The sequence below is a fragment of the Peromyscus californicus genome, unplaced genomic scaffold, assembly GCF_007827085.1.
Source record: "Peromyscus californicus insignis strain IS unplaced genomic scaffold, ASM782708v3 Scaffold_3__1_contigs__length_106647218, whole genome shotgun sequence".
NCBI classification, from domain to species: Eukaryota; Metazoa; Chordata; class Mammalia; order Rodentia; family Cricetidae; genus Peromyscus; species Peromyscus californicus.
The window spans coordinates 56690596-56716629 of record NW_026294551.1 but is presented as its reverse complement, the minus strand read 5'-3'; the positions used below and the strand labels follow the sequence as shown (position 1 = coordinate 56716629).

Genomic DNA, 26034 nt, shown 5'->3' with positions numbered 1-26034 from the left:
CTTAACTGCCTCTCCCTGCTCAGGAGGCAATGCACCACTAAGATCAAGGCAGCATCTTAGACTACATGACTCTCTTTCCTCTGAAACCAAGGGCATTTCCTATCATCCTTTACCAGGGGATGTGACCCACAGGTGGACTTCTGTGCAGAAGGTGTTCAAGCATAATACAGTGATAAGACCATTCAATTTAAAACTATTCGAGAAGTTATTGCTAGCCTTGCTTCCCTGGTCCCTGAGAGCTTGCCCATTCATCATGTTCCTCCTTGGAATTCTCCCTTCGCTAGCAACGAGGGAACATTAAATGTAGCAAGGAACATCCAGGTCCTGGCTGTACCAATAGGTTTGAAAGTGCTTACCCTCACTGTCTTAAGTTTCAAATATTCTGAATGCATGATCAGATACATGCGTTTGTGCTTTTTTAGGGGAAGCATATCATGGGTGAGAACTTATTTTCTATTCCTGTGTAGTTTCCAGGACACCAATCACACAGCTAGTACCTGACTTACACCAATTTCGCGACTGGCTGGACCTGGAGAGGACCAGTCTCTGGAAGCACATATGCCCAACTAGCACGAAAGTTTTCTTCCACTTGGAAAGGTCTAAAGGGAAACAAGAACCTCTCCTAAATACCCTTGTGAAAATCCTCTGAGAGTCAGAGGTTCCATACATGTCCGTTTCCCCAGGGCGGTGCCCAATGCCCACTGGCGATTTCCAAAATGATACTCAACTTCTGCGGGCACAGGGCTGACCTTTGGCTAATGGTTGCATGGTAAATGAATGATATACTCAAAACCAAAGCGCCTCCCTCTGAACTCCTCTGCTAAGGAAATAAAGCACCGCAGCTTCTTCCACCCAGCAGACCCACTCGAAATTTCCCCCTCCCCCCATTCACCACTGTCCTATCCTCAGCTCTTGCCTTTGACTTGCAAAGCTGCCAGGGATTCGGGCACTCTTCACACTCTGGCTTCCCCTTGAACCAAGACCCTGACCCAAGTCTGGTTCTCACTGTGGCCTGGCCTCTACGTAGACTTGCCCCCAGCGGGTACCATACAGTTCACCAGGGTTTTGGTTTCCTTGAAGCTCCTCCCAGGCTGTGCTCCAACCTCAGTCACTTTCATCCAGACTCCACCCCTTGCCTCCGCCCTCTGGCTGTGACCCCGCCCACTCACCCTCCCCTGCACCGTCGCCCCACCTTTTTGGCTCTGACTCCGCCCCTCATGCACACGCCCCCCCCATCCTCTCCCCGCCCCCCAGGCTTCAGCCTCTGCTAGCTAGGGGCCACCCACCCACCCTCACCTCGGAGAGCAGCGGGGCTAGGTGCTCCAGAGGTAACGCGGGCAGGTCTCCGCAGAGCACCGCGCCGCGGAGGCTGTGACTTCCTGGAGGCTCTGGCCTGGTGCGCAAGAAAAAAAGCCCCTTGGTGCGAGCCGGGCCGGTCTCCGGTCCTGCGTCCAGGCAGGGTCGTACCACCAGGCCCCCAGGCCCAGGCTGCACCACCAGCAGCGGCCGCGGCTCCGCGGCTGCACCGTGATCCAGGAAGGCTTGCAGCAGCCGCTCCACCTCGGCTGTGCCCGAGCAGCGCTCCCAGGCACCGGCGACTGGACGCAGACTCCGAGTCACGAAAGCCCCCAGGAGCCGCAGCCTCGGGTCGCCGGGCTCCTCATCCCCAGTCTCCACCAGCGCAGCTGGCTCTTCCGCGCCGGGCATCGCTCCTTGCCTGCTGCTGCCGCCGCGTCCGTTTCCCTAGCGACCGGGATGCCAAGCCCTCCCGCCTCTGCTCTCCTTATATTGGGTACTGAACTCTAGCTCCGCCCCATTAAGTTAATAAGGTAGGCAGGGGCTGGGAAGGGGCGGGGTCGCGTCGCTGTTGCTGGGAAACTGGTGGAGGCTCTCCCACTTCCAGGATGGTCTGGTAGACTGGAGGTGTGCAGAAGAAAGCAAGGCAAAGGCTTGCGTGGGATTCCTTTGTCTAAGGTCATATTAAAGTCGTCAGCCGCCTCCATACACAAACAACGTAATTCTCTTACCCTATCCTAAATATATAATTTAAAAAGTTAATCCCAGTGCCAAATCATAATACCACGAATGTAAGGAAGTTGAATGCAATATAAATTTCTTTTTCCAAGGTGATAACTTAAAAGACTTCAGGAGAGTACTATCTGAGAGATTTTTTTTCTTTCAAAGTATAGGCTTACAAGAGACGTGCAGTCTGTTGGTGAGACTCAGGACTTGTTTCATTTAAATTTACAATTAATTAGGTACACATGGCTGGTAACCACTTCGGATGTCTCCACTTCAAACAGATATAATAAATTATTGTAAAAATATTCTGCAGTACCTTGCTCTGCCTACGCTTTCATCTACCAAAAGGGCGACTGTGCTGGGTGATGTGATTCTGTGGGAGTGGCCCCCGGTCAATTCTTATATGTACTAAAGCGCTTGTAAATATGTGGCATGCTAAGCATCCCTTGCTGACCAGGGAAATTATCACTTTTCCCAGGCTCTATTCTTCTGCATGATCAGAATCAACAGCTTGGGCCTTTGCAAGTGATGTGATGTGTGAGTGATGGTGAGGGTGTGTGGATACCAAGGAAATGGACTCTCAGCATGAGGCCAGCAGGTTTGCAAGAATCTCCTCTTTGCACCTCCACGCTGATTGTATTACCTCCCAGGGACCGCAGGGTTTCTTAGTAAAGTGGAGGCTTACAATAGGCTTCAAAGGAATATTAACAGCGTGGCACTTATCAAAGGCAGCTTGGCTTAACAAGACCCCCTCAGGACAACACCAGTGCCTAGAAGCTGAAATGATTGATTTCTCAATAACTGGGACCCAGGGGTTCTGTGATGAAAATGTTTGCATTAGAAAATGGATCTTTATTATGTCTACACAGAATGTTTTATCATTGATGCATTAAACACAAGAGGAGCAATTAGGAAGAAAGGAGCAAAATAGGGTTGATAACTGATATTTCCAAAAAGACATTGCGGAAAATGGAAATGTCAGAGGCTTCTTACATATGCCATAATCCCTTCCTTCCTTTCTTCTACCCTTTCTCTCTTCTTCCCTCCTTCCCATAAGAAGTCCTCATGGCTGTTTTGGATGGCAAATGTCTCCAGTGTGTCAATCTGCTTATGTTTTGTATACAGAGTGAACTCAGGACCATTCACTTTCTGTAAGCCTGTCAAATAAAGTTTGGGCCACCCTCACCCTGGCTCCCCCCACCCCTTTATCTCATTTGCCTCATGCCTCACCTATATAAAAACTGGATGAATGATGGGATGAGGGGGGGATATGTTAGTGGGTAGGAGAACTTGCTTTGCAAGCTTGAGGACTTGAGTTCAACCTCCACCCCTCAAGACCTATGCTAAAAGTTAGGCATAGCCGTAACCCAACACTGGGGGGTCAGGGACAGGTGGATCCTAAGGGCTCACTGGCTACTGAGCCTAGCAGTAAACTTCTGGTCCAATGAGAGATCCTCTATCGAGGAAACGGGGAAGGGGGCCATGGAGAAAGATGCTCCACATCCTGCTCTGACTGGTATGGGGCATGCATGTATATATGAGCATGTATAGGCATGCATGTGCCTAGACATACAGAGAGTGAATGAGTCCCTAAAGATGTCTGCCTGAGGTGAAGTCTCTCAAATGCTGCCATCTGTTTTTCTGTTTCTCTATAACACACCTTCTGTTCATTTTAGGAGTTGATATTTTTTTGGAAATTTTTTATAGGTTTTATTAAAAACAATTGATATTTTCTATATATTGAATAGGTACAACAAGAAATTACCCCAAAACCTAGCAGTTTAAAATCGCAATAAATACTTAATCCTAGGCATTTTACAGAGGGTGAGGATTTTGAAAACAGCTTGCCTAGATGGTTGTGGATGTTTTGGAATGGTGAATGTAAAACCTCATCAGGGCTCCATCAATCATCTGAAAGCTTTGGAGTGTCACCGTCAAGATGGCACACTCTCCAAACAGGCAAATCAGGGTTGACTACTGGCAGGAGGCTATTTTTCAAATTCATGGCCTTTTTTTCTTTAATTGCTGATGTGTGTGTGTGTGTGTATGTGTGTGTGTGTGTGTGTGTGTGTGTGTGTGTGTGTGTGTGTGTGTGTGTGTGTGTGTGTGTGTGTTTATTCCTAGATACATACAACAACCTGCTCAGTCTGCACATTACTTGCCTGTATATATTTTCAGAGATGACCACTTGGTATTGGATAACCAGTTGGTATGCTCTTCTCTGGGGAAGACAGTTTCTATAGCTCTCAGCATTTCTCATTTGCCTTTAGTTCTTTATCTAAGGTTGAGGACGTGTGAGCTTTCCCTCACCCATGTTAGCTTGTCTATTGGTGTTGTCCTTGTCCAGGTATGTATTTTCATTTTTGCCATTCTCATTCAACTTTTTACATGTTTGCATCTATAGTTATATACTGTACAATAAAATAAATAATAACTAAGCATAGCACAGTTGCTCATGCCTATATTCCCAGAACCTTGGAGACTAAGATAATCACAGGCAAGGGCAAGACAAACTTGGGCTATGTAGAAAGGTCCTGTCTCAAATAAATACAAATAAATAAGAAATCAAGTGCGGGGTTCATGCTTGTAACCTCAACACTTAGAGATAGAGGCCAGAGGATCAATAACTCAAGATTATCTTTGGCTGCATAGAGAATTTCAAGCACATTGTGCTACATGAGACTCTATCTCCAAAGACAGGAAGTTCATTCCACTTAATGGAAAGGCTCATCATTTGCATTTGTAAAATTATAATCAAATGTCTTAGAAATGAAACTTCATAATCAAGTGTGTTCCTGGTGGTGTCTTTGTTACCCATCCCAGTAAGGACTGCTTGCTGTGTCTCTTTACAGAGCTTCTTGACTGTCTTCAGCCCAGTTGGCTCTTGACTCATGGGTGGGGAAGCATTTTATCCTGCTGGCTTTATGACAAGCACTTTTCTTTTTTCTCCTTCCACTGTAACCACTTCCCCTTCATCTCCTTGACTTCCTCCCCTGTTCCCGTCCCTTCAACATTAGTGTTGCAGTAACCTGCCTCATCCCCCTCTTCTCAACTTTCACCCTCTTCTTGCATGAACTTGTTTATCCAAAGCAACAATTCTTCCCTTTATGCAAATGGATCACACACATATCCTTATGTCCAGCCCAGATTTGGGTGAGATATTATCTTTTGGGATAACACATCTTATCCCCTCAAACTGTGACAGTAGAGAGGGAAAATTAACTGGATATAGGAAAAGAAAAGGAGCCCTGTTTATATCAGAGATCTGGTTTAAGTCTCTCATAAAAATTTTCCAAACCATTAGCAAAGGGCTATAATCTCTTTTCTGAGAAAATAACATAAATAAGACATGTTTACAGTCAAAATATATGTCTCAAATCCTTTGACTTTTTGACCTATTTTTATCTTATCAGTCTATACAACTATGGTATGAGTTCCATAAACCACATCATATATTAAAGTTGCTTAGATGAAAGTAAGTATGGTGGTTTGAATGAGAATGGTCCCCTATAGGCTCATGTGATTGAATGTTTGGTCCCCAGTTAATGGAACTGTTTGGAAAGATTAGGAGGTATGGCCTTATTGGAGGAAGTGTGTCACTGGGGGTAGCTTTGAGGTTTCAAAAGCCTATACCAGGCCCAGTCTTTCTCTCTGCCTGCTGCCTGCAGATCAGGATGTAAGCTCTGAGTCCCAAGCCTGCCTTCCTGCTCTCATGCTTCCTGCCATGATGATAATGGACTAACCTCTAAAGCCCCCAATTAAATGCTTTCTTATATAAGAGTTATCTTGGTCATGGTGTCTCTGCACAGCAATAAATCAGTAACTAAGACAGAAGTTGATACCAGGGACTGGTATTGGTGTGACAAGCCTGACCGTGCTGTTGTTTGGAGGAATATAGAAGATTTGGGACTGCAGATTGGGGAGCAGTTGAATGTTATAAGCAAGGCTTCATAGTCCATCCTAGAAGGAGCATAGAAGACAGTAGTGTTAAAAGAGCAATGTGGACTGTGGAGGCCTGACTCATTATGTTTCAGAGGGGAAGAATACCAGCAACTGACCTAGAGACCATTCTTCTAAAATTTTGGCAAAGAATGTGGCTGCTTTCTGCCCTTGTCCCAAAAATCTACCTGAGGCTAAATTGAAGAGTTTGAGATTAACGTCATTGGCAGAGGAGATTTCAAGATAACCTAGTATTACTGTGGCATGTGGTCACTAGTGGTCACTCTTATGCAGACCTACATGAAAAGGAGTATGCAGAGCAAAGAGAAATACAATGTACAGTTTGAGGAGAAAAAGAGAACCAGGAAGTGTAATGTTGAAGCCAAGTCCTGTACTCAAGGAGCTCAAATGTTTGAAGAAATGCCTGATTCAAAATGACACAAAGGGAGTAGTGTCCTCAGGGAAAGATCCCACCAGGCTAAGCTTCCTTTATGAAAATAATTAAAGGAAAGCATCAACAACAGAAAGCTTGTACAAATGTAATTCAAGGATGGGGCCCCAGCAAGATTCCAGCCCCAGCAAGCAGAACTTGATAGCTTCTGCCATGTGGTTCTGGCTTTAGAGTCAAGAAGAATACAGGAAATGCAATGTAGAATCATCCTCCATGGTTGAGGAAAGCTACTGAGGCCAGTGGTGTGATAGGAGAGTCCCCGCCTGGAAGCCCAGAGAGGCCATTGCGTGAAGCTATGAAAGCTGGAGTCTATGTTGGACACCCTGAGATGTGGGAGATGCCAGAGCCATGGGATACCTGCCAAGGAGGGCTGCATACTTGGTATGGAATCAGCCTAAGATAGAAGTGTGTTGCAGTCAGAAAAACTGGAAGAGAAGAGCCACCTAAATCCTTTGCCATCAGATGCAGAGATATAGAATTTGAACTTTATCATGTTAGGTTTTGGTCGTGCTTTGGTCCAACATTTCCTTTCTACAGACCCTTTCCTTCCTTTTGGAATGGTAATGTATATTGTGTGCCATTATATGTTGGAAATAGGTGATTTGCGTTTTTGCTTTTGCCTTTCTGTGGGGTTACAGTTAAGGGATTGCCTTAAGCCTCAGAAGAGACTTTAGACTTTTGAGCAGTCTTGAGGTTGTGAAAGACTCTGAGGACTTTTGAAGTTGGACTAAGTAAATTTTGAATTATGCTATGACTACAAGCTTATGAGGGTCAGGAAGTGGAGTGTGGTGGTTTGAATGGGAATAGCCCGCATAGGCTCATATGTTTGAATATTTAGTCCCCAGTTAGTGGAACTGTTTGAGAAGGATTAGGAGGTATGGCCCTTGTTGGAGTTAAGTGCGACCTTATTGGAGAGAGTGTATCACTGGAGGTGGGCTTTGAGGTTTCAAAAGCCTGCACCAGGCCCACTCTCTTTTTCTGCCTGCTGTCTGTGGATCAGGATGTGAGCAATACTGAGTCCCAAGTCTGCCTTTCTGCTACCATGCTTCCTGCCATGATGATAATCGACTAACCTTCTAAAACTATAAGTGAGCCTCCAATTAAATACTTTAAGAATTGCCTTGGTCATGGTATCTCTTTACAGCAATAGAATGCTAACAAAGTCAAGAAACAGACCAAACATTTCTCCTTAACCTTTTTAAGCCTCTGAACAATGTAACTTCAAAGTTGTACATATAGTTATTACTAAGACTATGAAAGATGATTCTCTCCAGAAGCCTATACACATGTTCCAGCACTGCCACCAGCAGCCTGAGGAATTCTCTGTCTCCTTTGAGAACTCCACTGAAGTAAAGTTGGATCTTTGACTAGGTCACAGAAAACTATTTTGGAGTGAAGGGAAGTTAATTTAGTAATTTTAAACCAACAGTTATGTAGAAAAAGGACAGAATATAACCCCAAGATGTGAGTGCAGGCTTCATGAGAGAGTCATGCATAGGTAGCATTACAATGGTTATGTGTACAATCTTGGGGATTTTAAAATTACATTTCTCAAAGGAAATGGTTTATAGCACTGTTTAAAGATCAAGTATTTAAATGAAGATTAGAAGTGTAAAACATGAGTTGGTTTACTTACTGCTTTTCTTTATTTTTTGACAATTTCATCTGTGTATTTAATGAACTTTGGTTATTTCACTGACCATAGCTGTGAAGGTTAGCTTTATTGTCAACTTAATGGAACCTAAAATGGGAACAGAACCTCAATGGAGGATTATCTACATTCGGTGGGCCTATGGGTATGCTTGTGGAGAATTTTCTCAGAGAAGTTCATTAAGCTCCAGACTGTAGCAAGTTTTTCTCTATTCCATCAGCTAGCTCTCAAATAATGGCATGGAGACTTATTATGAAATCTTGGCCTTAACTTAGGCTTCTCCCACGAGCTCTTATAACTTAAAATTAACCCATTTATATCCATCTACGTTCTATCACATGGTATTACCTCTCTTTCATCTTGTACCTCCTGTTTCCTCTCTGTGTCTCCTGGCCTCTCCCCTGCACATTTAGATTCAGCCTCCTCTTCCTTTCTTTCCCTGGAAATCCTACCTTATCTTCTCCTGCCCAGCTATTGGCCATTCAGCTTTTTATTAAACCAATCAGAAGGTGCTTTAGGCAAAGACAAATCTTTACATTGTAAACAAATATTCTGCCACACCAGACTGTTGTAGGTAGCACCATTCCCTAGGCAGGGGTTCTGAAACATCTAAGATGGAGAAATCAAGTGGAGTACAAACAATCAAGTGAGCACATGTACATTCATTTCCCTTTCCTCCTAACTACAGATGTAATATGTCTAGCTGTGTGAAATTCCTGCCTTAACTTCCTCATAATAATGGAATATAACCTGGAACTCTAGACTGCAATAATCCCCTCTGTGGCGGTTTGAAAGAAAATGGCCCCCAAAGAGAGTGCCACTATTAGGAGGTGTGGCCTTGCTGGAGGAAGTATGTCACTGTGTGGGTGGGCTTCAAGATCTCTTTTGCTCAAGCTTCACTCAGTGTGACACTCAGTCTACTTCCTATTGCCTGCCAGTCAAGATGTATTAACTCTCAGCTCCTGCTCCAGGACCATGTCTGCCTGCACATCGCCATGTACCACCATGATAATAAAGGACTGAACGTCTGAACTGTAAGTAAGCCACCCCAGTTAAATGTTTTCCTTTGAAAGAGTTGATGTGGTCATGCTGATTTTTCACAAGAATAGAAACCCTAAGACACAAGTTGGTACCAGGGACCAGGGTACACCTGTCATAGTCCTAACCATGTTTTTGTTTGAAGGAATATGGACCTTGGGACTGTGGATAAGAAAAGCAGTTGAACACTTTAAGTGCTGCTTACTGGCCATAGTCGTAGGAGCATGGAAGACAGTGCTGCTCAGAGCTATTTGTACTGTCGGGGGCTGGCTGAAGAGGTTTCAGAGGAGAAGAATTTTAGAATGTTGCCTAGAGATCATTCTTGTGATATTTTGGTGAAGAATGTGGCTGCTTTTTGCCCTTGTCTGAAAAGTCTGTCTGAGGCTAAAGTGAAGAGTTTTGGATTAATTCTGTTGGCAGAGGAAATCTCAAAAGAGCCTAGTATAGACTCTGTTGTGTGGTTGCTAGTGTTAATTCTACTGAAGTTCTATAATGAAAAGGAGCAAGCTGAGCAAATAAAAATACAAAATACACAGGTTGAGAAAGGGGGCATCAGGAAGTGGAATAGAGCTAAGTCCTGTGTTCCAGGAGATGAACAGATTAAGAAATGGAATAAAGGGAGTGGTAACCCCAGAACAAGATCCCACCCAGCTAAGTTTCCAACTTGTAAAAAGGAATTAAAGAAAAGCTCAGAGCCCGATGGTGTGGTGCATGCCTTTAACCCCAGCACTCTAGAGTCAGAGGCTGGCAGATCTCTGAGTTTGAGGCCATCCCAGTCTGAAGATCCAGTTTCAGGACAGCCAAGCTTAGGTGAAAAGGAATCAAAGAAAAGTTTAGAGGCCAGGCAGTATACACACCTTTAATCCCAGCACTTGGGAGACAGAACCAGGCAGATCTCTGTGAGTTCGAGGCCAACCTGGTCTACACAGTGAGATCCAGGACAGGCACTAAAACTACACAGAGAAACCCTATCTCAAAACAACAACAACAACAACAACAACAACAACAACAACAAAAAAGCTTAGAGCCAGGCGAGGTGGTGCATGTCTTTAATTCCAACACTCTAGAGGCAGAGGCTGGCACATCTCTGAGTTTGAGGCCATCCCAATCTACAGATCAAGTTTTAGGACAGCCAAACTTATGCAGTGAAGGAAACCATTTCAAACAGAAAGCTGCCAAAGATGTAATTGAATGAGGGGGCCATGTTCCAGCCCTAGCAAGCAGCAGAACTTGACAGCTTTGGCCATGTGGTTCTGGAGTTAAGAACAGAAGGAAAGGGCTGTGGAATTTGTTTCTGAGATCAAGGAAAAGTGGTTAGGCCAGGCATGTGTCAGGGGTGTCCCTGAATGGAGGCCAGAGAGGCCATTGCGGAAGCTATGAAGTTGAAGCCTGGATTGCCTTGGAGAACCCAAGATGTTGGAGATGCCAGAGTTGTGGGATACCTGCCTGATGAGAGCTGCTAACAATGAGTGGAACCAGCCCAGTAGAAAGAAGTGTGTTGCAGTCAACAAAGTTGAAAGGAATTGGCGATAGAAAGAGAGCCTTGACTTCAGACATGGAGATACAGAGTTTGGAGTTTGCCCAGATGGTTTTCAATCTTGCTTTGGTCTAGTATTTCTTTACTATGCTCCCTCCCCTATGTTTTGGAATGGTAAAATTCCAACATATAATCCTGTGCCATTATATGTTAGAAAAATGTGATCTGCTTTTTGATTTTGATTTTCATAGGAGATTACAATTAAGAGATTGCATGAATCTCAGAAGAGACTTTGAACTTTGGAATTTTAAACATTGTTGAGACTATGATAGACTATGGGGACTTTTGAAGTTGGACTAAATGCATTTTTGCATTATGATATGGCTGCAAGCCTTAGGGAGCCAGGGAGTATAATGTGGTGGTTTGAAAGAAAACAGTCCCAAAAGGAGGTGGAACTATCAGAAGGTGTAGCCTTGTTGAAGTAGGTGTGTGCTGAGGACCAGCCTCAGCAGTTTCGGGGGTCTGAAGGATGGGATACCTGGAAGGCGCAATAATGACTCAGAGACAATGTTTGTGCAAGCTGACAGGTCACTTCGGGCTTCTTCAGTTGCTAAGTTTTTTTGCTTCCCTAGATTCTCCTAGCTTCTGCTTTTGCCCTGGTAACCTCAGTCTTTTATTATCATAAGTAAAGGGGGAACAGAAAGAAAAGGGGAAATCACCCAATACAAAATGTTCTCATGATTCCAAAACTTATTAGAAAATCACTAATATATTCTTTATCATCTTTTACTAAACACAGGAACTATCCCAGACTTAACATCAAAGCAAGCATAATCTGTTTTTATTAAATGATTATACAATCTTTTGAGCACTTGACCCAAAGGCTAGCAACATGCAATTTCGCAAAAAAGGTAAAAATAAGAACAGTGGTCAATGTACCAGACAGTCATTTCCCTCTCACACAGTCTGCTCCAACCTCAAGACCCCTATAGCCGCCTAAGTTCCTCCTCAGGCCTCTGCAAACACTAAGCCCCATGACTGGTGGGCCACAATGACCTCAGACAAGAAATGTGTCCTTGCAAGTCAGCAACTTCTGTCCTTCTATATCCAACAATTCCAAGGAAGACCTAATCTAATTTATAGAGCGTCTATGAAAGAAAGCTCACCTTTCTTGGTAGCTCTTTTCAATCTAGAAACCCAATAAAGCTTGTAGCAATCACTCTATCAATTGTCATATTATCTCCATACTCCTTTAGGAGGAATAAAAAGTATCTGAATTAAAGTTGCCATCTCCTTTTCTTGGTGGAGGCCACTATTTTTCTCCTATTCTAGGTTCCCACACTTTTAGTTTGTCATCCCATCTATATGTTACTCCATCCACAGTCTTCAGCCAATACCCCTTAGGGTCTCAAGTTTTGCACAGTGTCCTTGGAATATCCTCAGAAACTGAATTATTCATCATGGCCAGTTTAAGTCCAGTGTGTTGATACACATCATACCATGTGCTATAGTTGACCACACATTCAGTACAGTTTATCCAAGCCTAAAAAGCTTCCCCAGGCTGCAGGTTCTTTTCCATGAACTACATAACTGCCTTAACCCCAGCCTGGGTGATCATCTCTGTATAATTTCCTGTGAAATTTTTTTTTTTTTTTTTTTTTTTTTGGTTTTTCGAGACAGGGTTTCTCTGTGTAGCTTTGCGCCTTTCCTGGAACTCGCTTTGGAGACCAGGCTGGCCTCGAACTCACAGAGATCCGCCTGGCTCTGCCTCCCGAGTGCTGGGATTAAAGGCGTGCGCCACCACCGCCCGGCTCGATTTCCTGTGAAATTTACTTCAGTCCTTTCCTGCATCACAGAAATCACCATTGATCTAGGAACACAGAACATGAAGATCAGATAGAAGAAAAAGACTAGTATTACAAGAAGTATTTATATGGAGGAGGGCATGACATGTGCACACCATAAAGCATGACCTTGGGACACGTAGGCATTTCTGCCTTGGCCCTCTAGAGGTATGCTAAGCAGAAGATCTGGAGGGGAACACATGGAGGGTTAATGGTCTACAATCTTGAGTCCCCTTTTCTCCAATCTCTGCTGGCAGCATGTCAGCCATCTTATATGCCATCCCTAGCAGGTGTGGCCTTGTTGGAGGAAGTGTGTCACTGTGTGGGTGGGCTTTGAGGTCCCTTTTGCTCAAGCTTCGCTCAATGTGACACTCAATTCACTTCCTGTTGCCTGCAAGTCAAGATGTATTAACTCTCAGCTCCTTCTCCAGCACCATGTCTGCCTGCAAGTCTCCAGGTACCACCATGATGATAATGGACTGAACATCTGAGCCACACCAATTAAATGTTTTCCTTTATAAGAGTTGCTGTGGCCATGCTGTCTCTTCACAGCAATAGAAACCCTAAGACACCCACTAAAGTTATAATGAACATAACATTTTAGTAAGGCTAAAAGTTAAAAATGTATGAGCCTTAGGTTGTTTTCTGTCATAGTAACAGAAACTAAATGTTTGCATCCTCTTCTACCCTCCAACTACTACCAAGTGTTCTTCTTCACAAGGACTCCCCCTCCTACCTTCATGTCTTCTGTTTTGCATTTTGTTTGGTTGAGCATAAGTGTGGGATTATTTGCTGGCACATAGGTCACTTACCAGTAGCTACACCACCAAAGAAAATGACTCCTCTTACCCTACAGCCATTGACATCCATGATGGTGTGTTGACAGGCACCATCTTGCGTATGTGTGTGTCATTCAGGTAACCACAGCTGCAATGAATTCATGAGTTCAGTGGTTATATTGTGTTTCAGTGTCAGCACTCTTGTCTAACCTCTGGTTCTTACATTCTTTTCCTTCCTTCTTTCCTTCCTTCCTTCCTTCCTTCCTTCCTTCCTTCCTTCCTTCCTCCTCCTCCTCCTCTTTCTTCTTCTTCTTCTTCTTCTCCTTCTTCTTCTTCTTCTTCTTCTTCTTCTTCTTCTTCTTCTTCTTCTTCTTTTCTTCTTCTTCTTTTTCTTCTTCTTCTTCCTCCTCCTCCTCCTCCTCCTCCTCCTCCTCCTCCTCTTCTTCTTTCTCCTCCTCCTTCTCCTCCTTTTCTCCTCCTCCTCCTCCTCTTCCTCCTCCTCCTCCTCCTCCTCCTCCTCCTCCTCCTCCTTCTTCTTTTTCATTCCCTGTGTCTTTGGGGAGGGGATGATATAAATGTACTGTTTAGGGCTGAACAACCAACAGTTACATATTCTCAGCATTTTGACCAATATGGAGTCTGTGATTTAACCATCATCTACTGCAGATAGAAGCTTCTCTGACCAATGCTGAGATCAGCATTAAGCTAAGTATAAACAGATAGTTAGAAAGTAATTTGACATCAAGTCCTTTTAGTAAAACACAAGAATATTAGAGCTATGAACTCACAGCCATGGACTGTTAACTAAAATTTTAGTGCCAGGAATGAATTCCCTCTTGTAGACAGGCCTCAAGTCCAATCAAAATGTGGTTGGTTACTCCCATAACAGTCATTCTACTATTGCACAAGTGGGTATAACATTCCTGATAGGATGATATTGTAGTTCACAGGGTTCACTGATGAGTAAGACCGTTAATGACTTTTCTCCCCAGCACCCTGGACCATTATGAGAGATAGCTGGCAGTGTGGAAGCTCAGTCCAAACTTCATTTCTCTATTCCATAAAACCACATCCAGTTCTATGGGCAGCTAAGAGCAATGACAATAACCTGTCTTGTTTTAGGGGCCTCTGAAGCCTCCCTAACCAGCAACTTAGGGAAGTACTACACACCTGGCACTGGAATTTTATTTACCAACATATGACTTCTGGGAGCAGTATTATACACCCATGCAGTATACCCCCATTCAAACTTTTAAAAATATTTTCACTGGCTTAAAAAGACTAGATTTTTTAAATATCTTTTTCACATATCTTCAGTTTCAGTTAACCCTCTCTCTGGATCCACTTCTGCCCCCCTTCCCTACCTCTACCTCTGCTCAGACCTTTTTTTTTTTTTTTTTTTTTTTTTTTGGTTTTTCGAGACAGGGTTTCTCTGTGTAGCTTTGTGCCTTTCCTGGAACTCACTTGGTAGCCCAGGCTGGCCTCGAACTCACAGAGATCCGCCTGGCTCTGCCTCCCGAGTGCTGGGATTAAAGGCGTGAGCCACCACCGCCCCGGCTTGCTCAGACCTTTCTAACCCCCCACCTCTACCTTTGTATCATTGATGTTCTACTGTGCTCTCTCTTAAGACCTATTTATTTTTAGCCCTTCCTCTAATGACCCCTTTCTAGCTTCATAGCTTCCACCTGCACAGCAAAGTAAACATACAAATCTACATATGTGAATCTAGGATACACATATGAGCAAACATGCAGTATTTGTCTTTCTTGGCCTGGGTAAATTCACTTAGGATATTATTTTCCAGTTCCATTTATTTTCCTGCAAATTTCACTTCACTTTCATTGTTGCTAAATAAAATTCCACTGGGCATATGTACCTAATAGTCCTGATTTCCTTTCCTTGCTAAGGAGCAGCAAGGACAGAGATATGCAAGTTTCTTTGTGATGGGATACAGAAAATATTGGCTGTATGCTCAATAGTGATGTAGCTGGGTCACATGGTTTTCTATGCCTTTTGAGAAATATACACAACACAGTGGCAGCACTATTTTACAGTTCAACATCAAACACATTTTCCCCTTTCTCCACATCCTCACCAGCATTTGTTGTCATTTGCATTTCTGATAATGACTGTTATGCTTGGGGTGAGATGAAATCAAAAAATCATTTTAATTTGCATCTCTCTGATTGCTAATGATGTTTAATACTTTAAAAATGTTTGTTAGGCATTTGTATTTATTCTCTTGCAAACTCTATTCATTTCTACAGCCTGTTTTGGGGTTAGGTTATTTTATTGATGTTTATTATTGTTGGATTTCTTTGTATATTCTAGATATTAAGCCTCTGTCAGATATATAACTAGTGAAGATTTTCTCCCATTCTGTAGGCTGCCTCTTCAGTTGGTTGGTAGTTACCTTTGCTATATAGACACTCCATAATTTTCTGAGGTTCCATTCTGTCAGTTGTTGGCTTGATTCCCCGAACATCCAGAGTTATATCCAGAACGGCCTCACCCATACCTATATCTTCAAGTGTTTTCCCCTCTTGCATTTTTTTAGAGGACTTACACTGCCATCTTCCATCTACTTGGAATTGCATTTTGGATGGAGTGAGAAATAAATATCTCCTTTCATTGTTCTACGTCCAGATACCCGATTCCCTCAGCACCATCTGTTAAAAAGGCTGTCTGCTCTCTGATGTGTGTTTTTGGCTTTTTTGTAAACAATCGTCTGACTGTGGCTTTGTGAATTTACATCTGAGTCCTCTACTCTACTCCACTGACTCACATGCCTGTTTCTGTGCCATTACCATGTTGTTTTTATGACGGTGGCTCTGTAGTATCACCTGAGAGCAACAGAGTGATACCTGTAGCATTATTACTGCTCAGCAGTGTTTTGCCTAGCTAGGATCTTTTATGCTTCCATATGAATTTTAAGCCATTTTTTTCTTTTTCTGTAAAGAGTGGTGTTGCAATTTGGAGGGGAATTTCACTGAATCTGTAGATTGCTTTTGGTAGGAGAGCTATTTTCACAAAATTACATCTAATCCATGAACACTGGAGTCCCTGCCATCTCTTATGTCCTCTTCCATTTTCTTCTCCAGCAGTGGAAACTTTTCTCTTTAGAGATCTTTCGCTGCCTAGGTGAAGCTCGTTCCAAGGTGTTTGATTTATTTATTTTTAGCTATTGGGAGTGGCATACTTCCCCCTGATGCTTCAGCTGTGCTCACTGTGGAGAATTGTTACATCCTCTTGAGGAGTTGTATATTTAATCAGCTCAGGGTAACCTTCCTTGTTCCTCCCGACCAGTTTTGTTTTGAAGCCTATAGTGTTAAATACCAGAACGACACCTGCCCGCATCTTAGTTCTCTGTGCCTGGAACAACTTTTCCGTCCCTTCTCTGCAAGATAATTAATAGTTGTCTTTGATGGTGAGCTGTGTTTCTTGGAAGCAGCAAACCAGTGGATCCAACTTCTTACTCTTTTAAAGTTTATTTTCATTTTTGTTTAAGTCTCTCTCTCTTTCCCCCTTCCTCCCCTCCCCCCTCGTGTGTGTGTGTGTGTGTGTGTGTGTGTGTGTGTGTGTGTGTGTGTGTGTGTGTGTGTGTGTGTTGCGGGGAGGGTGTTGGGTTCCAAAGATGCCAGTGCAGTAGGAATCTTCATGATCTGTTTGTTTCCACTGTCAAGGGGAGGAACCTAACTGTGCCCCATTGCTCGTCTAATCATTGGTTTTCAGCTTTCTCCAGATTTTTCCCTGGAGACTCTCAAGTGTTGTCTGTCATCTTGATTCCTCCTACTTACTGTTTTTCTTAAAGAATTTTCTTTGAGGTCTTTGTGTTCATCAATCACTATTTACTGCAAAAAAAAAATGTTTCTCTGATGCTGGTTAATCAATGTACTATGGGCGTAAGTTATTAGGAGTCAGTTTAATACTATGCCCATCTAGTTAACACAGAGACCCACAACTGATCAGGGTGCAGAGCACAGGATACTGCAGAATGCTCAGCACTAAATGTGGCATCTATGTCACACCCTCTTCGCCCCTAGTTCATGATGGAAGAGGGCTAGAAAGAATGTAAGAGGTATAGACAGTGGATAGCTACAAGGAAACAGTGTTTTCTGGACACAGCAAGGTAGCTGTACATGGGAACTCACAGTGGTTGTGACAGCATGCGCAAGACTTGTGCAGGCTCAGGTGAGACAAATTGCTGCATGGCAAGGGGAAGGTGGGAGGAAAGCCCACACCCTATACCCCCAGCTAAGGAGCTATTGGCAGTTGATAGCTTTGGAGAGAGAATGTTTCCTTTTCTTGGTTTCTTTTTTATCTTCCTTCCTTCCTTCTTCCTTCTTTCCTTCCTTCCTATCTTTCTTTCTTTTTTGTTGTTTTTGTTTGTTTTATTTTTGAGTCAGGGTTTGTCTGTGTAGCCTTCACTGTCCTGGAATTTGCTCTCTAGCCCAGGCTGGCCTCGAACTCAGAGATCTGCCTGCCTCTGCCTCACGAGTGCTGGGATCAAAGGTGTGTGACACCATGGTCCAGTGACAGTGACACATCCAAAACTAATATGGACAACACAAACTATACTTGATGAGTGAGAGAACAGAGGTAAGGTTGGGTAGCTAGGGAAGAGGGGATAGATCTGGAAGGAGTTGGTGAAGGGAGTGAATATAGTCAAAATGCATTGTGTAAAACTCTCAAATAACTGATAAAATGATGGGAAATAATTTTCTTTTAGAAATGAAATCAAGGTGGTCTCATAAAATAACTGTTTAGACTTAGGGATTCGAGAAGGATGCTGAGATAGTATGACTCGAGGTTAACAGTGTTCTGTTAAGGAAGCAGTGCGTGTTGTTTCAGCAGCCTTGTCTAGGTGGCTTTAGGAAAACACACATCATCTCTGTAGGCAGGTTGGCTCTATCCGTTGTGTAGAAGTGTATTTGATCTCAGTCAGCAGTAAAGACAAGCCAGACTCCATGGTGAGGGCTTCTGTCCTCAGGTCTCATGTCCCTTGAGTTTTCTCTCCTGCTTCCTGTTTGTAAGTGTCTCTCTGTTCCTGGGGTCAGGGTTTAGGCAGGACAATTCCCAGTTCTTGCTTCTTAGTCAAGGAACTGAAATAGAAGCTGACAGATTTGCAAAAGCAGCAAAGAAAGAATGCTTATTTTAAGAAAAACAGCAAGGGGAACGGTCAGCATACACTGAGAGGGAACAAATGAGTGAAGATACTCAAAGGCTCCAGGAAACAGCCTTATGGGGTCCAAAGGAAGGAAGAGGTGGTTCCTAGGCTGTGTAGTTTGGGTGGGTCTCTGTTATGATTGATAGGTTAGGTCCCTTCCCACAATACATCTGACTTTAATCCTATGCATGCCCAGTTACACATAGGCATAAGATGGTAAACAGATTCTCTAAAAGTTGAATCAAGGACAGAGTTTGCCTTACTGCACATGCAACCAAAACCAGTTTAGGCTGGTTTCACACCCAAAGACCCAGATTTGGGACTAGATTCAAGTAGAACCCATCTAATGTTGACTATTTCTAGGGGCAGAGAAACACATGCTATTGTTCACAGAAGGGTGTATGTGAAGCCGGATGCAGGCTTGGGTATGAGGGGATTTGAGATAGCTAGGTGTGTTGTTTTAGAGTAGTAGTACATGTGTGTGGTACTTGCAGATAAAGGTGCTGGGCTTCCAAGAGCATTGTTTCTGTACATAACTGAAATGAAACGGAGTCCCAAGGTAATGAATTGTCTCCTCAACTTGCCTGCCTCAACTCTACCAGCTACTCGGGAAGCTCGGGCAAGAGGATCATTAGTTCAAGCCTAGCCTGGTCTAAGTAGGTCAAAAGTCAGCTTGCAACTTAGTAAGACTCTCTCTTCAAGTAAAAATAAAAAGCAGGTTAGGGGTACAGATCGGTGGCAGTGCACTTAGCATGTGTGAGATCCTGGGTTCAATCCCCAGTGCTTCCCACACAGAGGTATGTGTGGGGGTGGGAGGATGGAGTCCTATGTCATGTCTCCACACTTAAACCTATAATAAGCCCTTTTAATTCCTAATAATTTAATTCAATTCCTAATAAACCCCAAGTATGCTTCATACCAACTGGCCCTGTTCTGTGACATAAATCAAGATCTCACTTGTACCTGATCAGAATTCCCCAGGCTGCTCCCGCACTCCCCAGCTTGTGTCTCTAACTACTACTGAGGAAAGGACTATAAAAGCTCTATGGAGCGTCTTCCATGGCTTCTGCAACTTAGTTTGAAAGAGAAGTTGAAAGCTGGCTTGATGTCTGTTTCTTTGTGGGTAAAGAAGTGTTGACATATTACTTGAATATTTAATCATTTTTTCCCTCTCCCTTTTAATTTTATGATTTAAAATATTTCGGGACAGAACTAAAACCTGTTCAATGAGTTTTGACCCCAAATTTAAGAGCTTACTCGGTTCTCATCTGGAGGTGTTTCCTCACAGCTGGAAGGATTATTATAGGGGTTGTTTCATATACTATATTTGCACTCCCTGTTCTGGTCTTCTGGCAATATAAACTGATAGAACGTGCTGGCAGTTATGAGTAAGGAATAGATTCTGAGGAAGTAATTGGCAGTGTTCATAAGTCTTCATGCTGTCCTATGGCTCTCCACCCAGTGCAATACTTTAGGCCTCAGGATAGAATCATCTTAAAACAGCCCTTTGACTCTGAATATTTTTAACAAAAAGCAGAGGCAATAGCTGTGATGGCCACACTATTTATTTTCTTATACTGTAATAGCCAATTACATAGAAGGAGAGAAGCTTTGCATTGCTGTGCATGTGTGTTTTAATTCTGAAACTTGGCTTTGAATATATGGGGCACAGTAAGCAGACTAAGATTATCCATCTAAACCATAGAGGGATAAGGAGACCTGGGCTACAATAAGCAGATTTCCTCACAAGAAAGACATAAGAGTCTTTTCTGAGACACAGAAGGAGGTTGGGGAAGCAAAGGAAGAGGTCTGTAATCCCAGTGGTAGGGAGGCTGGGGCAAGAAGGTAGCAAGTTCAAGGTCTGTGTGGGCTATAGAGAGAGTTTAATGTCAGCCCAAGCAACTCAGTGAGAACCAGTGGCAAAAGAAAACATGATTAAAAGGGGCTTGGAATATTGCTCAGCTGTGGGACACTTGTCTGGAATGCCCGAATCTCTGTGTTTGACCCCCAGCACCAGAAACCATAGCAACAAGTGCCTTGGGAAAAGCTGTGGCGTTCTTCCAGAGAGGTGCAGGGGAAAGGATGGGGTGATGGTGATGGCAGAAATAACCAGATGTCCTGAAAAAAAAATGTGACATGTGGGCCACACCTCCCAGGAAAGTAAGGGAAAGTTCCAGGTCCTCATGTAACCCAAGCCTTGGGGAAGGACCAAGGAGAGGGACCAGAAAGCATCTTGATGAGGCCATGTCTAATCATGGAACAGAAACAGCTTTTATGATCCATGTAGTTAGGAGAAGGAGAGCTGAAATTACCTAGAGGATCAGTTTGGGATTACACCAAGAAAGAAATAGCATAAATAGCTGTGTTGCTTATAGGCATGCATAGCGTAGGGCATATGGTTATAAAGTCTACCTAAGGCCAGATACAATTGCACATGTCTGTAATCCCAGGGCATGAGAGTATGAGGCAGGTGAATTATAAGTTTCTAGGCTAGCCTGGCCTACATGGCAAGATCCTGTCTCAAATGAATAAACAAATAAATAATTAAGTCTATATAAACTGCCCTTTCCACAAGGACAAAAGGACAGCTATATACCAAGAGCCCCTTCACCTGAGAGCTTGATCACATATAAGCTCCCCAGGAACTATAAGCCCTACCCCCAAAGAAAAATAGAAGAACCCTGAGTAGAAACAGACATCTAAAATGACTGGCTAACTGGGCCTGACAAACTGTTCCCTGCAGCCCACTGGATACAGGTGGGGTGGATCAGAGTCACTCTGCATGTGACAGAGAGTTTAGCACATGACTTAGAACTTACAGGAGTACAGAAAGCTGCAAGGTAAAGGCTGAAAAGGTATCTGATCAGAACAGCAGCACACTGCCCTAGAATGGGTGGGATAGCCTAAGTCTATGGAGGACTATGAGAGCCAGAACACCAGCTCCCAATCAGACAACTATTCAAAAGCATGTCTACCAGAAACATAAAGGGCAGTTCATCATAGTCACCATGGTCCCAGGGAACATGATCAGGAAAGGCATTAACTGAATTTCAGATAAGCAATGAGTAAAAATTTTAGTAATGCCCCAACTTTTGCATAAAATGCATAGCAAAATGGGGCATACTTAACACAAGCATATTATTGTTGGTTTTTGTTTTGTTTTGTTTTGTTTTGCTTGGTTTGTTGGCTTTGGAGACAAGGCCTCACTGTGAAACCCTACCTGGCCTGAAACTCATGGCAATCTTCCTGTCTTAGTTTCTCAAGTTCTGAGCTTGCAGGAATGAGTCTCTATGCCTGGCTTGCCTGTTTGTTTTGAGATAGAGTTTCATTATGTATCCTTGACGGGCCTTGATCCACTTGCCTCAACCTTTCTAGTAACTGGAATTACAGATGTGTATCATCTCTTCTAGTAACTATTGGTCAGTTTTTGATTAAGAAACTCTCATCTCCTACGCCTTTTCATACACTAGTCCTAGTCCGTATATTTCCAGAAAACTCAGGCCCCAGTTCTGCCTGAAGCAGGTGTCTTAGCTCACTTTGTATGACTTGTTCCCAATCAATAATCCTTGATGCTCACTCAATTCTATTAGGACAGTCGAGCCATATAGAGGTTCATTTTCACTATTGAGGTAAATGAAGGATTTCTATTTTCTACTGGTCTTGAAATTAGGAGGATAAAGGGCAAAGCTGGGCTCCTTGAGGGGAAGAGCCATCTGAAATGTAAGGGAGCTGAGAGATGGAGCAGAGGAAGTGGGTCCTTGTGACATCATTTACGTCCTAGATCTATCACCCTCCCCCCCCACACCCACACTGGACTCCTTTGTGTGAGCATGTTCCCTCCCAGTAGACCAGTTTCAGTTCTTCCCACCCCTTGATAAACAATAGTAGCAACTTGTGCATAAAGAGAAAAAAATTACAGATGTTTATTGGTAAGGCAGAAAGAGTCCTTCAAGGAAACAGTTGAGTGAGAATGCAAAGGGGCTGTGTCCTGGGCTATTTCTATAGCAGGAGTGAAGGGGAGGCCTTTAATCCATTTGGTCAACACATAAAAGCTGCAGATCGTAGACATGACCCTCACTTTTTACCCTGCTTTTGAATAAAAGCACTAAACCAGAAATTAATATGGGTAGATTTTCCTGTGTTTATGCCCTGCTCTATGTTTAATTCCCAAAAGGGTGAAAGAAATACTTACTTAATTAAACCTGCTAAACAATAATGGTCCTACTTACTTTCACATACACTTGTCTTGCAGAAATATGCTATGAAGAGTTGATGAAGCTATTTTTAAAATTGAGTTCCACACGCTACTTAATTATAATCATCTATAGAGTGTAACTTGCATTTTACACCACAGGATACAGGTGGGCAGAATAAGGAAGGCCACAGTGCAAGCACACTTTCTTGGATCTTTCTTTCAGCAATTGTGGGAATTCTTGGTCTGGGGGTGAACTTTAGTTTAGACATAGCCCCCATGGTTTTAGAGGAAATTACATTTCTTACAGATCTATGGAGCCAGTCTTCCTGGTGGCACTGAGCTTATAAATTTGTGTAGCACATTCATTTGTGAATACAATTTGAAAAATTATGTTTAACTTTGAGCTAGTCATAGTGGATCAAATTATTTCCAGGTCACAGTGGGCCAGTGTCCACAGAGAGGAGGTATTGTATGATATTTTGTTTGTGTTCTGACAAATAAAGCTTGCCTGGAAATCAGAGGGCAGAGCTAGCCACTAGTTAACCATAGAGGCTAGGCAGTGGTGTACACCTTTAATTCCAGCACTTGGGAGGAGGAAGCAGGAAGATCAGGAGTTCAAGGCCACCATGGGCTACATGAGATTGAATCAGTCTAAAAGAGAAACAGAGCCAGGTGGTGGTGGCTCACACCTTTGATCTCAGCTCTTGGGATCTGATGCCTTTGATCCCAGCACTTGAGATCTCATGCCTTTGATCCCAGCACTTGGGAGGCTCACACCTTTAGTCCCAACACAACTGGGAAGTAGAGACAGGAATATAAGGCTGGTGGAGACAGGATCTCGCCCCTATTCAGTCTGAGGATTCATAGAGACAGGATCTGCCCCATTCAGTCTGAGGATTTGTAGAGGTAAGAACTCTCTAGTGACTGCTGCTCTGCTTCTCTGAGCTTTCAGCTTTCACCCTCAATATCTGACTCCAAGTTTTTGTTGTTAAGACTAATTAGGACTGAGCTTCAGTGAGATTTCCACACAGTTACAGGTAAGTTTTATTAGAGTATGTAGCTCTCTCTGCCTGGCTTCTCAAGGCAGCTACAGCTTAAATCACCTGGGGATATTTTCATATATGATTAGGGGCTGGTGCTGGTGCTAGGTGATGTAGCACATGCTTATGCACAAGGCTCTGGGCCCATCTCCAGCATATAAAAAGGAAAATGATCATCAGGCCCTGTTCCAGTGCACCTGAACAGCAATGAGGGGTCCAAGCCAAAGCATCAGTTGGAAGATCTCTAGGTGATTCCAGTGCATGCTAGGGCAGAGAACCACCAGTGGACTGAAAAGATCTTTCTTCTCTAGGGGGAAGTGGATTCACTTAGATCCCTTTTTGTTTTTTCCCTTTTAAAACTACATACATAGGGCCTGGAGAGATGGCTCCATTGTTAAAAGTGTTAGATCCTCTTCCAAAGGACACAGCTCTGATTCCCAGCACCTACATGGCAGATCAGGACCATCTGCATCTCTTGTATCATAGGATACAGTGCCTTCTTCTGGACTCTTCAGGCATTGCATGCACATGGTGTACAGACATATGCAAGCAAAACACCTATACACATAACATAAAAAATTTAAACACATGAACTATGAACCAATGGCTGAGGGGTCACCAACTGGATCAGGCCCTCTGAATGGGTGAGACAGTTGATTGGCTTGATCTGTTTGGGAGGCATCCAGGCAGTGGGACCAGGTCCTGTGCTCAGTGCATGAGTTGGCTGTTTGAAACCTGGGGCCTATGCAGGATCGCTTGGCTCGGCCTGGGAGGAGGGGACTGAACCTACCTGGACTGAGTCTACCAGGTTGATCTCAGTCCCTTGGGGAGGCTTTGCCCTGGAGGAGGTGGGAATGGGAGGTGGGCTGGGGGGAAGGTGAGGGGGGCGGGAGTGGGGAGAACAAGGGAATCCATGGCTGATATGTAGAACTGAATTGTATTGCAAAATAAAAAAAAAAAAGAATTATTTATCACTGCTTGATATTTAAAAAAAATTTAAACACACGCACATAATTTTTCGTTTTTGAATACACTAGGGAAAACTCAAAGAAAAGATGAAAGCAAGAGGCAAGTGATAGCACACGCACACGCACACGCACACGCACACACACACTCCAGTACACGGAATTGGAAAAGGGCCTCATGCATGGTAGGCAAGCACTGTACCACTGAGCTGCTGCCCAAGCCTCTTCTGTTTCTTCAAATATTCTTATTTATATGAGCCTAGAAAGGTGACATGAGCCACAAGAGAAAGCTAGTTCACTAACCATCATTTTTAACCCCTTTAAGGTCCCTTCAGATCCTAGGATCTGGGGTCATGGATCAGGGGTAGGAAGTATATCTAGCAAGTGCAATCCCTGAACCACAAAACATCTTTGCTAGGCTTCTTGGCACAGGCTTGTAACCTCAGATTCCCTGGAGTCTGAGACAGTGCTGAGTTTAAGGTCTGCATAGGCAACTAAGCTAGACCGTGTCTCTAAAAAAAAGGCTGGGGATGTATGGCTCAGTGGTAGAGCGCTGGCCTACAATGCTGAAAGCTTTGGCTTCAATCACCAGAGGGAAGGAGCTCCTTTAGGTCCAGAGGCCAGATCTGAAGTAAAACCTCGAAATGGCCAAAGCATTGAACTGGGGCGTTAAGCAGAGCCCCAAAGAGTCTTGGGACAGAATGATTGTCTCTGCCCTGCTTGAGGACTGGGGTCCCTGTTCCTAGGGTACTCTTTTTTTTTTTTGAGACAGGGTTTCTCTGTGTAGTTTTGGTGCCTATCCATGATCTTGCTCTGTAGACCAGGCTGGCCTCAAACTCACAGAGATCTGCCAGGCTCTGCCTCCCAAGTGCTGGGATCAAAGGCATGTACCACCACAGCCCAGCATCCTAGGGTACTCTTAAGCAGACATGAGGCAGTAGTACCCCAAAACTTAATAGAAATGCCAATTCTTGTCCCCCAACTCAGCTCCCCTGGGAAGGAAGCTTTGAGAATGGTTCTCAGCTCACATGCTTTCCAGGTAATTCCGATGTATGATAACATTTGTTAGCTAGGCTCCAGGGAGAAGGGCTCCCTGGTTTCCTTCTCATGGAATCCCACCTTAGTTAAGCAAGTTCTTTGAGCTTGTGAACTTAGAACTGGCATGAGACCTATAGTGACCCACGTAAATAATCTCACCTGCTGCAAGACAACCTCCCACACCACCACCAAGTATCAGTGACTTGTATTTAACTAGACAAGCACAACATGCATTAAAAACAGCAGAGGTTACGCAGTCAGAGCTTGCTCTCCCTAGGGAGCCACCTCTGTGGCTTGTATTTGGGGACACTCCAAGGCAGACATAAGAGGGGACCATTCGCAAGGATGTATCCTGATCACAGGATGTAGGCTTGAAGGAGCTGGGGTTGGGCTGCCCAGCATCCCTGTGCCTGGGTGGAATGCAGAAT

At 43.7% G+C, this 26034-nt stretch overlaps 1 protein-coding gene and 1 long non-coding RNA gene across 2 annotated transcripts in view; one reads left to right on the top strand and one right to left on the bottom strand.

The window, feature by feature from the left end:
* Positions 1 to 1823, bottom strand: part of Dnah9 (dynein axonemal heavy chain 9) — a 354060-nt gene extending 352237 nt beyond the window's left edge. The window contains 1 exon segment of the mRNA XM_052756894.1: positions 1297 to 1823. Within this exon segment, the coding sequence (XP_052612854.1) occupies positions 1297 to 1707 (411 nt within the window). The 5' untranslated portion in view covers positions 1708 to 1823.
* LOC128121857 (uncharacterized) overlaps positions 1719 to 26034 on the top strand; it is a 223959-nt gene continuing 199643 nt past the window's right edge. The window contains exon 1 of the long non-coding RNA XR_008222276.1: positions 1719 to 1829. This is a non-coding gene — a long non-coding RNA (uncharacterized LOC128121857). The remainder of the gene's footprint in view (positions 1830 to 26034) is intronic.